The sequence below is a fragment of the Marmota flaviventris genome, chromosome 9 (genome assembly GCF_047511675.1).
Source record: "Marmota flaviventris isolate mMarFla1 chromosome 9, mMarFla1.hap1, whole genome shotgun sequence".
Lineage (NCBI taxonomy): Eukaryota > Metazoa > Chordata > Mammalia > Rodentia > Sciuridae > Marmota > Marmota flaviventris.
Window position 1 is genome coordinate 66,469,720 of NC_092506.1, and position 13,740 is coordinate 66,483,459.

General features: G+C 39.6%; 1 protein-coding gene across 4 annotated transcripts in view; it reads right to left on the reverse strand.

Moving 5' to 3' along the window:
* Nars2 (asparaginyl-tRNA synthetase 2, mitochondrial) overlaps nt 1–12,522 on the reverse strand; it is a 146,962-nt gene extending 134,440 nt beyond the window's left edge. For all 4 annotated transcript variants that reach the window (XM_071616537.1, XM_071616535.1, XM_071616534.1 and 1 more), the window contains exons 1-2: nt 12,097–12,522; nt 7,353–7,462 (exon numbers count right to left, since the gene is read on the reverse strand). In XM_071616537.1, the coding sequence (XP_071472638.1) occupies nt 7,353–7,462; nt 12,097–12,237 (251 nt within the window). In that variant the 5' untranslated portion in view covers nt 12,238–12,522. The remainder of the gene's footprint in view (nt 1–7,352; nt 7,463–12,096) is intronic.
* Between the last annotated feature and the right edge of the window lie 1,218 nt (nt 12,523–13,740).

Sequence of the window (13,740 nt, forward strand, 5' to 3'; positions counted from 1 at the left end):
CGTGTCTCTGATTTGATATCAAGCTCCTTGATCCATTTTGAATTAACTTTTGTGCATGGTGAGAGAAAGGGATTCAGTTTCATTTTGTTGCATATGGATTTCCAGTTTTCCCAGCACCATTTGTTGAAGATGCTATCCTTCCTCCATTGCATGCTTTTAGCCCCTTTATCGAATATAAGATAGTTGTAGTTTTGTGGATTGGTTTCTGTGTCCTCTATTCTGTACCATTGGTCCACCCGCCTGTTTTGGTACCAGTACCATGCTGTTTTTGTTACTATTGCTCTGTAGTATAGTTTGAAGTCTGGTATCGCTATACCGCCTGATTCACACTTCCTGCTTAGCATTGTTTTTGCTATTCTAGGTCTTTTATTTTTCCATATGAATTTCATGATTGCTTTCTCTATTTCTACTAGAAATGCCTTTGGGATTTTGATTGGCATTGCATTAAACCTATAGAGAACTTTTGGTAATATCGCCATTTTGATGATGTTAGTTCTGCCTATCCATGAACAGGGTATATTTTTCCATCTTCTAAGATCTTCTTCTATTTCTCTCTTTAGGGTTCTGTAGTTTTCATTGTATAAGTCTTTCACCTCTTTTGTTAGGTTGATTCCCAAGTATTTTATTTTTTTTGAAGATATTGTGAATGGAGTGGTTGTCCTCATTTCCATTTCAGAGGATTTGTCGCTGATATACAGGAATGCCTTTGATTTATGCGTGTTGATTTTATATCCTGCCACTTTGCTGAATTCATTTATTAGCTCTAATAGTTTCTTTGTAGACCCTTTCGGGTCTCCTAGGTATAGAATCATATCATCTGCAAATAGTGATAATTTAAGTTCTTCTTTTCCTATTTTTATGCCTTTAATTTCTTTCGTCTGTCTAATTGCTGTGGCCAGTGTTTCGAGAACTATGTTGAACAGAAGTGGTGAGAGAGGGCATCCCTGTCTTGTTCCAGATTTTAGAGGGAATGCCTTCAATTTTTCTCCATTCAGAATGATGCTAGCCTGAGGCTTAGCATAGATTGCTTTTACAATATTGAGGTATGTTCCTGTTATCCCTAGTTTTTCTAGAGTTTTAAACATAAAGGGATGCTGTACTTTGTCGAATGCTTTTTCCGCATCTATCGAGATGATCATATGGTTCTTATTTTTAAGTCTATTGATGTGGTGAATAACATTTATTGATTTACGTATATTGAACCAGCCTTGCATCCCAGGGATGAATCCTACTTGATCATGGTGCACAATTTTTTTGATATGTTTTTGTATCCGATTCGCCAGAATTTTATTGAGGATTTTTGCATCTAGGTTCATTAGAGATATTGGTCTGAAGTTTTCTTTCTTTGAAGTGTCTTTGTCTGGTTTAGGTATCAGGGTGATGTTGGCCTCGTAGAATGAATTTGGAAGTTCTCCCTCTTTTTCTATTTCCTGAAGTAGCTTGAAAAGTATTGGTACTAGTTCCTCTTTAAAGGTTTTGTAAAATTCTGCTGTATACCCATCCGGTCCCGGGCTTTTCTTAGTTGGTAGTCTTTTGATGGTTTCTTCTATTTCCTCAATTGATATTGGTCTGTTTAGGTTGTCTATATCCTCCTGACTCAAACTGGGCAGATCATATGACTTCAGAAATTTATCGATGCCTTCACTATCTTCTAATTTATTGGAGTATAAGGATTCAAAATAATTTTTGATTATCTTCTGTATTTCTGAAGTGTCTGTTGTGATATTGCCTTTTTCATCCCGTATGCTAGTAATTTGAGTTCTCTCTCTTCTTCTCTTCGCTAGCATGGCTAAGGGTCTGTCGATTTTGTTTATTTTTTCAAAGAACCAACTTTTAGTTTTGTCAATTTTTTCAATTGTTTCTTTTGTTTCGATTTCATTAATTTCAGCTCTGATTTTAATTATTTCTTGCCTTCTACTTCTTTTGCTGTTGTTTTGCTCTTCTTTTTCTAGGATTTTGAGATGAAGCATGAGATCATTTATTTGTTGGTTTTTTCTTTTTTTAAGGAATGAACTCCAAGCAATGAATTTTCCTCTTAGAACTGCTTTCAATGTGTCCCACAGATTCCGATATGTTGTGTCTGTGTTTTCATTAATCTCTAAGAATTTTTTAATTTCCTCCTTGATGTCTTCTATAACCCATTGATCATTCAGTAACCTATTGTTCATTCTCCAAGTGATGTATGCTTTTTCCTTCCTTCTTTTATCGTTGATTTTCAGTTTCATTCCATTATGATCAGATAGGATGCATGGTATTATCTCTACTCCTTTATATTGTCTAAGAGTTGCCCTGTGACATAATATATGATCTATTTTTGAGAAGGATCCATGTGCTGCTGAGAAAAAAGTGTAACTGCTTGATGTTGGGTGGTATATTCTATATATGTCAATTAAGTCTAGGTTGTTAATTGTGTTATTGAGTTCTATAGTTTCCTTATTCAACTTTTGTTTGGAAGATCTGTCCAGTGGCGAGAGAGGTGTGTTGAAGTCTCCCATGATTATTGTATGGTGGTCTATTAGACTCTTGAACTTGAGAAGAGTTTGTTTGATGAACATAGCTGCACCATTGTTTGGGGCATATATATTTATGATTGTTATGTCTTGTTGGTGTATGGTTCCCTTAAGCAGTATGTAGTGTCCCTCTTTATCCCTTTTGATTAACTTTGGCTTGAAATCTACTTTATTTGATATGAGTATGGACACTCCTGCTTGTTTCCGAAGTCCATATGAGTGATATGATTTTTCCCAACCTTTCACCTTCAGCCTATGTATGTCTTTTCCTATCAAATGCGTCTCCTGTAGGCAGCATATTGTTGGGTCTTGTTTTGTGATCCATTCTACTAGCCTGTGTCTCTTAATTGGTGAGTTTAAGCCATTAACATTTAGGGTTATTATTGAGATATGGGTTGTTGTTCCAGCCATATTTGTTTATTTATGTTACTAAACATGGTTTGTTTTCCTCTTTGATTATCCCCCCCCCTTTACTGTCCTACCTCCCACTGTTGGTTTTCATTGTTATTTTCCATTTCCTCTTCCTGTAATGTTTTGCCGAGGATGTTTTGAAGAGATGGTTTTCTAGCTGCATATTCTTTTAACTTTTGTTTGTCGTGGAAGGTTTTAATTTCATCTTCCATCCTGAAGCTTAATTTCGCTGGATACACAATTCTTGGTTGGAACCCATTTTCTTTCAGTGTTTGAAATATGTTATTCCAGGATCTTCTAGCTTTCAGAGTCTGTGTTGAAAGATCAGCTGTTATCCTGATTGGCTTGCCCCTAAATGTAATCTGCTTCCTTTCTCTTGTAGCTTTTAAAATTCTCTCCTTATTCTGTATGTTGGGCATCTTCATTATAATGTGTCTAGGTGTGGATCTCTTATAATTTTGCACATTCGGCGTCCTGTAGGCTTCTAGAATTTGGGATTCTGTCTCATTCTTCAAGTCTGGGAAGTTTTCTCGTATTATTTCCTTGAATAAATTGCTCATTCCTTTGGTATGGAGTTCTATACCTTCCTGTATCCCAATGACTCTTAAGTTTGGTCTCTTAATGTTATCCCATATTTCTTGGATGTTCTGCTCATGGTTTCTTAACAATCTTGCTGAGCTGTCTATGTTCTTTTCAAGTTCAAATACTTTGTCTTCATTGTCTGATGTTCTATCTTCTAAGTGTTCTACTCTGCTGGTAGTACTCTCAATTGAGTTTTTAAGTTGGTTTATTGCTTCCTGCATTTCTAGGATTTCTGTTTGTTTGTTTTTTATAACCTCTATCTCCCTGTATAGTTGATCCTTTGCTTCCTGGATTTGTTTGTGTAATTCCTTGTCGAAGTGATCTTTCATTGTCTGATTTTGCTGTCTAATTTCTTCCTTGATACTCCAGATCATCTGAAGCATATATATCCTGAATTCTTTATCTGACATTCCATCTGCTGCAGCTGTTACCTCTTCTAAAGTTGAGCTGACCTGCATTGCTTGTAGTCCTTTCTTTCCTTGTCTTTTCATACTGCTTGCGTTTCTTTCTTCTTGGTGAAACTGTTGTGTTTTGGAAAGTTTTTCCCCCCCTATATATTTATATTGCTCTTGTATAGTTGAAAAGTCTCCCTTGCAGGTGCGGGCAGGGGCTCAGCTCTGCCCCTCCTCCAATTGGTGTGAGGTGTCTACCACGCCCGCGGACCCCTGGGCCTGATCCCCCGTTCTGTCGCAGGTCTGCCTACCTTGCAGGTGGGGGCGGAGGCTCTGCCCTGCCCCTCCTACCACGCCCGGGGACCGCTAGGCCTGATCTGCAGGTTGGTCGCAGGTCTGCCCACCTTGCGGGCTGGGTGTCAGTTCCGCTCCGCCCCCACTCCAATTGGGGTCACTTGACCACCACACAGGCGGGCTGCTGGGCCTGATCTGGGCGCGGGCGAAGGCTCTGCTCTGCCCCTACTCCAGTTGGGATGAAGTGTGTACCACGCTGGCAGGCCGCTGGGCCTGATCCACCGGTCTGTCGCAGGTCTGCTTACCTTGCCGGCGCGGGCGGTGGCTCTGCCCTGCCCCTCCTACCACGCCTGCAGACCGCTGGGCCTGATCTGCAGGTTGGTTGGTCGCAGGTCTGCCTACTTTGCGGGTGCGGGCGGCAGCCCCTCTCCTCCCCTCTGGCTCGACGACAAAGCGAGAGAGACTTGGGTATCTCTGACTCACCCTCCCTACCAGGGGACCAACTGTTTCCGTCGCCGCTGGCACCGATGAAGTTTTCACCTCGGCCGCTCTCCGATGACATCAGATCTCTGCCATGCTGGCATCCCCTGTTCTATGGCTGAATCCCATTTTCTTCTCTTCCAATAGGCGGAGCTGTGCCCTCTGAGCCGAGCTTCTGCCCTCTATGTGCTGACAGAAATCCCTGTACGGTGGCTCCTGGGAGCCTCTCAATCCTGTTAGTCCATAGCCCTTTCACTTATCCGGCCCCTCCCCCTGTTCCCAATTCCCTGGTTTTGAGAACATACTATAGCAACATGTTATCCTTGGGAAAGCCAGGTAAAAATTACATGAGACTATTTCTAAGACAATTAAAAGTACATGTACTTTTTCTACAATGTATTTTTAAAAATTAATCAATTTATTTACTTTAATTTACCCAGCTGATGGTCTTGAGCACACAGACTACCTTCAGGGTAGTAAGTCTATGTTCTAGTGCAAGTTTATCCACAAATTTATTGTATGACTCTTAGAGAAAGTGATGAACACTCATTTGTTTTAAGAATTATCTATTAAGAAGGAGAGTGAACTAAGTGATTATGTATCTATTCCAGTTCTAACATTTCATAATTACAATAAATATGATAAATGCTCTGGTATGGCTCTGCACTGTGGATGACTGGGCATGCTTATAAAAGCTGTGATAAACTGTATTAAAAATAAATTAAAACCTTAATAAACTGTATTAAAATATAATACAATAAACTGTATCAAACTAAATTTATCAGGAAATTCCCGAGTTTTGTTTGCTGGCTACATTTAATATTTTAAAATTTATTTTTTAAAATCTTCCCCTTGCTCATCTATTATCCATCCTTGACTGGTGCTTTCCACACACAGAGAGAGACCAAATTCCCTGTGGTACATTTATATATGCACATATGTGATTTTGTTAAATCATTCTGCATTTCCTCCCCTTTCCCATCCCTCCTTCCTCCTTCTCAATCTCGGTCTTCTACTCCACCTAGAGAGGTTTTTCCATCTTCTAAGGTCATCTTCAATTTCTTTCTTCAGTGTTCTATAGTTTTCATTGTAGAGATCTTCCATCTCCTTGGTTAGATCAATTCCCAAGTATTTTATCTTTTAAGGTCATTGTGAATGAAATGGTTTTTTCCGATTTCTTTCTCAGCAAAGTCACTGTTTCCTTTTAAAATTTATCCATATATAATTTATATAACTTAAGATTGTCCACCATTACATCAAGGAGAGAAAACCTGATAAATCTTACACCAAATCTGAAAGTGTTTTAAGACGCTCTGACTTCACATATGCACTAATTGATATGATGAATTTTCTCCTGGGGGCCATTGAGAATATCTCAAAGAGGTGGGTAGTCATCTTCCAGAATCTCTAAAATTTAGATACTATTAGACATACCCATTTAATTGCCATACTGATATATGTTATCAAAAAAATTACAAACTTTTCACATCTGAACAATTTTATTGTCTCAGACCCATGAGCCTATTCAATATGTGGAATTAATCCTAACCATGTTTGGAATACCAAAGCACTCTTATTTTAACAAATTAGTATAATATTCTATTCTTCATAACTTATACCCTAACATGAAAATGATGTTAGTTTTGTTGGGCACCATGACACATGCCTGTAATCCAAGCTATTGGGGAAGCCGATGCAGGAAGAGTGCAAATTCAAGGCCAGCCAAGGCAACTTAACTAGACCTCGCCTCAAAATAAAAATAAATAAATAAAAAGGGTTTGGAATAAGCCAGGTGCAGTGGTACATGCCTATAATTCCAGTGATTCAGGAAGCTAAGGCAGGAGGATCACAAGTTCAAGGCCAGTCTCAGAAACTTAGTGAGACCCTCAGCAACTCACTGTCTCACAATAAAAAATAAAAAGGACTGGGGATGTAGCTCAGTGGTAAAGCTCCCCTGGGTCCAATCCCTAGTATCAAAAAAAAAAAAAAAAAAAAGGTCAGGTATTCAGCTCAGTGGTAGTGGGCCCCAGTACTAGGGGAAAAAAAAAGTTGTGTTAGTTTTAACATCCGACAACAAAATCATATAAATTTCTTCAATTTATCCAACAAACAATAATTGGTAACTTTGTCAGCACTGTGCCAGAAGCTGAGAACACAAAAACGAATGAAATATCATTCATAATTTCAAGGAGTTCTTAGTCAAAGAAGCAATCCAATAATAATTCAGTTGATTACCATCTGATACAATACACTTCAGGACAGAGCTGGGCACAGAATGTATGGGACCAAAGAGGAGAGTCACCTACCACAGTCAAGGGGTGGGAACATATGATGATGGCTAAACTGGATTGGAAAGACAGGGAAGAAGAGGTTTATTAGGCAGAAGTGGCAACAAGACTAGAAGCCTGAATGTAAAAAGGAGCAGAACAGCTTAGAGGAGTTGCAAGAAGAGAAGGAAAACTGATGGAAAGTAGAGGGGCGGGTTACAGGCATGTGAAGATGTTAGAGAAGGAGAAGCCTGAGCTAAGGATACTGACTCCAAGTACTTGGACTTTCTTCAAAGCTATTTTTCATAGATGTGTTTAGGAAGATAGGTCAAAAGGGCAATGTGAATATTGGATTAGAGAAGCGGGGAACAGTAGAGAAGAAGAAAAAAAATCAAAGGACTCAAAACTTAACTTACCTATTGTCAAAGTTTGAATCGGCAACAACCTGAAGGCTTTCCAAAGACGACCCATCATTTACATGTAGGAACAAGACTTCCTTCTGGGATCGGACTGATCGAACCCATCCCTAAAGAAGAGAAAGATTTCTATATGTGAGCTTAAAATACTTAAAACATTCTATATTTTCTTTATACATACAAAGAAAGCTAAATGAAAGAAAAAAATCAATCTTGCCTTAACATTATCAGCTGCGTAAAATGAACTGCTTTCAGTTTACCAATATGCACAAATAATTTTAAATGGTTTTTCTTATAGGGAGATACACCCTTTGCCATTCTACCTTTTGTTCTGTTTTGTTAATGAAGCTCATCATTTTCAACTTTTGCCAAATATTATCAAGTTGATGTATGTAATTTATATAACCAATCTCTTCAATATTGGCTTTTCTAATGACAATGACAAATAACAAGGTTTACATCTTGGTGCCTTTTCCCTTTTCTCAAATTCCCAGATTATGTAATATAGACTAGAAATATCTTTACAGGATTTTTATTCATTCACAAAGCACCAAAAAAACAAACAAAAAAAACTCCCCCAAATGTCTCATTATGAACACATATTAAGTAATACACAAACATTCAAAGATAGTCTTAATTTAAATGATAGGTACATCAGAGTATGAGAGATGCTTTTAAGTAGGCCAGTAACACTAAAACAGCTCTCTCAGATATGCCCAAATTAAATTTAACTACTATAGGAGTTAGGAGGGAATAACTAGTTTTCTAGTAGACACCAAACAATTGTGAAGTGTCCCACAAATGTAAAGTAAATGAATACAGGTTGACATTCATGCTTAGGAAAAACAAGAGCTGATTCTAACCAGAAAAACTATTGACCATTCTCTGTTGTAGCCATAACCTACAGATGCTTTTATTAAAGCTCTCTATCACTTACTTACATATCCATAATGCTTTAAGGGAAAGAAAACTGTTTACTTATTTTGAAGTGATTGCCAAGTACACAGCTGAAATTCTGCAAATGTTTTACTATCGCCATATAGTGTCTCATTCCTTCACATAATAGCTCTAAGGATTGTCATACCCATTTTATAAGCAAGAAAACTGAGACTCAGAGAAAGTAATTTGTTGAAGATTGCTGGTAAGGGTTAGACTTGAACCCAAGTCTATTTGATCAGAAAGCCCTTGATCTGGAGCTTGATATCAAATCAGAGACACGCCGTCTGATAGAAGAAAAAGTTGGCTACGATCTACAGTCGGTGGGGTCAGGCTCCAAATTCCTCAATAGGACACCCATAGCACAAAAGTTAATAACTAGAATCAACAAATGGGACTTACTCAAACTAAAAAGTTTTTTCTCAGCAAAAGAAACAATAAGAGAGGTAAATAGGGAGCCTACACCCTGGGAACAAATCTTTACTCCTCACACTTCAGATAGAGCCCTAATATCCAGAGTATACAAAGAACTCAAAAAATTAGACAATAAGAGAACAAACAACCCAATCAACAAATGGGCCAAGGACCTGAACAGACACTTCTCAGAGGAGGACATACAGTCAATCAACAAGTACATGAAAAAATGCTCAACATCTCTAGCTGTCAGAGAAATGCAAATCAAAACCACCCTAAGATACCATCTCACTCCAGTAAGATTGGCAGCCATTATGAAGTCAAACAACAACAAGTGCTGGCGAGGATGTGGGGAAAAGGGTACACTTGTACATTGCTGGTGGGACTGCAGATTGGTGCAGCCAATTTGGAAAGCAGTATGGAGATTTCTTGGAAAGCTGGGAATGGAGCCACCATTTGACCCAGCTATTCCCCTTCTTGGTCTATTCCCTAAAGACCTAAAAAGAGCATGCTACAGGGACACTGCTACATCGATGTTCATAGCAGCACAGTTCACAATAGCAAGACTGTGGAACCAACCTAGATGCCCTTCAATAGACGAATGGATAAAAAAAATGTGGCATTTATACACAATGGAGTATTACTCTGCATTAAAAAATGACAAAATCATAGAATTTACAGGGAAATGGATGGCATTAGAGCAGATTATGCTAAGTGAAGCTAGCCAATCCCTAAAAAACAAATGCCAAATGTCTTCTTTGATATAAGGAGAGTAACTAAGATCAGAGTAGGGACGAAGAACAGGAGAAGAAGATTAACATTTAACAGGGATGAGAGGTGGGAGGGAAAGGGAGAGAGAAGGGAAATTGCATGGTAATGGAAGGAGACCCTCAGGGTTATACAGTGGAGGGGGTAGAGAGAGAGGAGGGGAGGGGAGGGGAGAGGTGGGGAGGGTGGAGGGTGGAGGATGGGAAAGGCAGCGGAGCACAACAGACACTAGTATGGCAATATGTAAATCAATGGATGTGTAACTGATGTGATTCTGCATTCTGTGTATGGGGTGAAGGTGGGAGTTCATAACCCACTTGAATCAAAGTGTGGAATATGATATGTCAAGAAATTTGTAATGTTTTGAACAACCCACAATAAAAAATTAAAAAAAAGAAAGAAAGCCCTTGATCTTTGTGAGGGCTCCATAGAATGAATAGTATAAATTGTCACCGCCTAATGCACAAGGTACTTCACCTCGTCACACTTTCCCAAAGGCACCTGCATTTTGGGCATGCTCAATCAACAGTACTTTCCAAAGCACTGCTCTCTTCTTTTTTACTCGTTAGTAAGATTCAACATTCATTAAGCACTTTTTAATGTGCAAAGTTCTTTATAAATATTATGCTATTTAATTATCGCAAGAAGTAAATGACATGGTTATATTTTATATTTATCTTTTTTAAATTTATTTTTAGTCGTAGATGGACATAATGCCTTTATTTACTTATTTTTATGTCGTGCTGAGGATTGAACCCAGGGCCTCACTGTTCTGGGCAGGCACTCTACCACTGAGCTACAACCCCAGCCCCATAATTATCTTTTTTTGAAATGAAGAAACATTTAGAGAAGTTAAAACACAAGTTCAGCTGGGATTCAAATACAAGTTATTACTTCAAGTTTATGTTCTTTTCAATGAACTTTTCTGGAATGCTATTTCTACCCCATTCCCAGTTCCTCTGCTTGGGGGACACATCCTTGTACAATTTCCACTCCATCCTAGATTATTCTATCTGGGGAATACATCCTTCAGGACACAGTTCAAATGTCACTCCATATAAGAAGTCTTCCTTACCTACTCATAGGAGGAATTCTATCTCTGTTTTCTCATAGCTTCTTATATTGATCATTAATATTAATCACACTGCTGAAGACTAGGTCTGTCCAGCAGAAACATAATGTGAGCTACATTAGTGATTTTCAAGTTTTATTTTATTAACCAATTATGTCCAAAATACTATCAACATGAAGTCAATATTTAAATATATTGAAGCCAAACATGGTGGCACATGTCTGTCTGTAATCCCTGCTACTCAAGAGGCTGATGCAGGAGGATCACAAGTTCAAGGCCAACCTGGGCAAATTAATTTTTTAAAAACGGTTGATGTATCAGTGGTAGAGTGCCTGCATAGCATGTGTGAAGCCCTGAGTTGAATTCCCAGTACTGCAAACAAATAAACAAAAAACACAAGCCCCACAGATGTATATACATAGACAGACACACATGCACACATGTGTGCATGTGTGTTTAGAGAGAGAAAAATAGAGATTTTGCAATCTTTTTTGTCCTTCAAAATTATTATGTATTTTAAACTTACAACATATCTCAATTCAGGCTCATCACATTTCAAGTGCTCGAATCCACAAGTGGTTGATATCTACCATATTAGATGGTAAGCACTAAATTCTGTTCTTTCCATCTTTGATTTCTCTTTTGACCAGCACACAAAAGGTGTCATTTATACATTCTAAATTAACTGATACATGCAATTTTTTGAATTGGATCATGGGAAGAATATGAAACCCAAATAAATGTATGGAGGAGCAGATCATAATAACAGCAAGGATATATGATGATATCAAAATAACTGTTATCAATGTGTTTTAGTAATCTAATGAAAAGCAGTCAACTACCTTGCTTAACCTGCTCTTTTAAGGAGTGAAGGAAATAATAGTGGCTAACATTTATTGACTGTGGGCTACTCTTTATAGTCCCATAAAGTAGGGACTATTATCTGTTTTCATAAAAAGAAACTTAAGTTTTAAGCGCTTAACATGCTCATAATTAACAAGTTACTTAGTGGGAGAGATTTAAACTTACACACCTTCACCCCAGGGCTCTTTCAAACTGCTACATTCCACTCTTCCTCCTAATTTATTAAACATAAATCACACGCAGGCCCAATTTTAGGCACTAAGGTGGCTAAAAGCTGAATCAAAGCCCCGATTTATTAGAACCAATATTTACTGCCAGTCACGTCAACATCAAGTCAGGTAAGACAAAGTTTCTCCCCTCAAGAGGCCAGGGCAAGGCAACCACTATATGCCCGCGGACATCATGAGATGTAAAAAGAGAAAGGGGCCCTGTTCGCTTACACTTTCCTGAATGAATAACAAGTTTACAGGTATCTTGAAAACCAAGTTCACAGCGACTAGAGCAGTTTTGCAAAAAGTAACGGCAGGTATCCGAGGAAATGGAGAAATAGGAACTCGCGCTATACCTATACTTTCTAACTTTTCTCTGCTGGTCGTTCTGTCTGACCCAACAACACAAAGTAACGCTAGGTGTGGATGTGCCACATAAGTCCCTAAAGAAAGAAAGAAAAATCCCTTTCCCCACACCCACCTGAACTTTAACGCGCTCCGCACTCGCGTTCTGGGACCCGAGAGCGTCCCGTACGCTCAGTCTGGCGGAAGGCCTATGCCTGGGGCAGGGAGCAGTGGAGCAGGAGCGCAGGGCTCGAAGCAGACACCGGGCCCCGAGCATCTCGCGGCCGCCCCAGGTCACCGCGGGACCAGCCCCGGCCACAGCGGGTTCGGATCCTGCCGGCAAGGGCCCTCCTTCTCAGCTGTTCCCCTATACACGGCCGCAGCCCTGTCCTCAGGCGCTGCAGCCCTCAGCTCTACCCAACGACCGTCTCTGTTCCCCACTTCCAGGCACACTCAGCAAGTGCCAAAACCAAACCGCGCGCCTAGGCGGACCACGCGACCCACTGCCGCGCACTACTAGCAAAAGTACACCCCTCCGCTGCAATCTACGCTCCCACTGGCCCTACGTTACCACGTCAACGTCGCCTGTGTCATCACGCTAAGAAGGGCTAAAACGGAGCATGCGTACTTGTGTGCTCGACTAAGGAGGCGGGGCGGAGGTGAGGGCAGGGTCAGGAGCCAAGATGGGGCGGAGCTAAGGCAGAACCTGGTGTAGGCGTTTTCAGACTGGGCAAGGGAGTGCAGCTGGGGTGAAGTCTCAGAGTCTCTTTCCTAAAGCTTTCAAGGAAAACTGAGAGCACTTGAAAGGCAAAGAGTGACTGATGCAGAGGGAAAGCATCCATAAGACTTAATTGATGAGAGTAGTGACCCGAGGGTGTCATTCGTTCCTGAGTTGTGAACTCAGAAGAAAATCAGACACTGTCCCTGATCAAATCACAGTTGGGTGGTATCAGACATCCAAATAGATAATTATGAAAAAGAGTGATCAGGTGCCTACAGAACCCAAGCTGGATATCAGAAATGGCTTTCTGAAGAAGGTAGTCGTATGAAAGGAAGTAACTAAGAGGAACTAAAGAGACCTTGAATACAGGAGTCAGAGGAGATATGAGGGGGTAACGATGATGGAGAGAGAATGGAGAAATAACAAGCGTTGCCTGCCAGAATCTTGAGTCTCTCCTTTTTCCAACACAGTTATCTGCATCTGTTTCATCGGAAAACAATGACCCTTTAATATATTCTGCTATATTCTAAATTTATACCAAAAAATAATTTTCCCCATAACTCAGTGAAGCTCGTGAAAAATGTTTCTACCTTGTTAAACAATAAAAGGTAGAAGTGAGAACTAATTACTCAAAGTTGCCACTGTTATATGCATCTTACAGATAAGAAAATTTAGAGAAAGAATAAATGACCTGTTCAGTGACACAAGATTTAAACCCAAAAGTCCTGACTCTATGCACTAAACTATCATGCGACACGTCATTTCAAGGTGGAAATTAAACAGTGATCCCTCCCTTAAAAAGCTTATGGTCTAGAAAGGGAGACTGGCCAGAAAAAGATCACTGCAAAATAAACCAGTACATGTAGATGAATGCAATGAGTGGAAGTGGTAGTCTATAGAAGGAGGTAAATGAGCTGAATTTTTGAGAAGGATCAGAATTTTACCAGATGGATAGTAAGAAAATTTCCTGCCCAAAGATAAACTGGAAAAGCTGTTAAGAGATGGGGCTTGTCTAGCACATGTGGGGCACTGGGTTCAACTCTCTGCACCACATAAAAA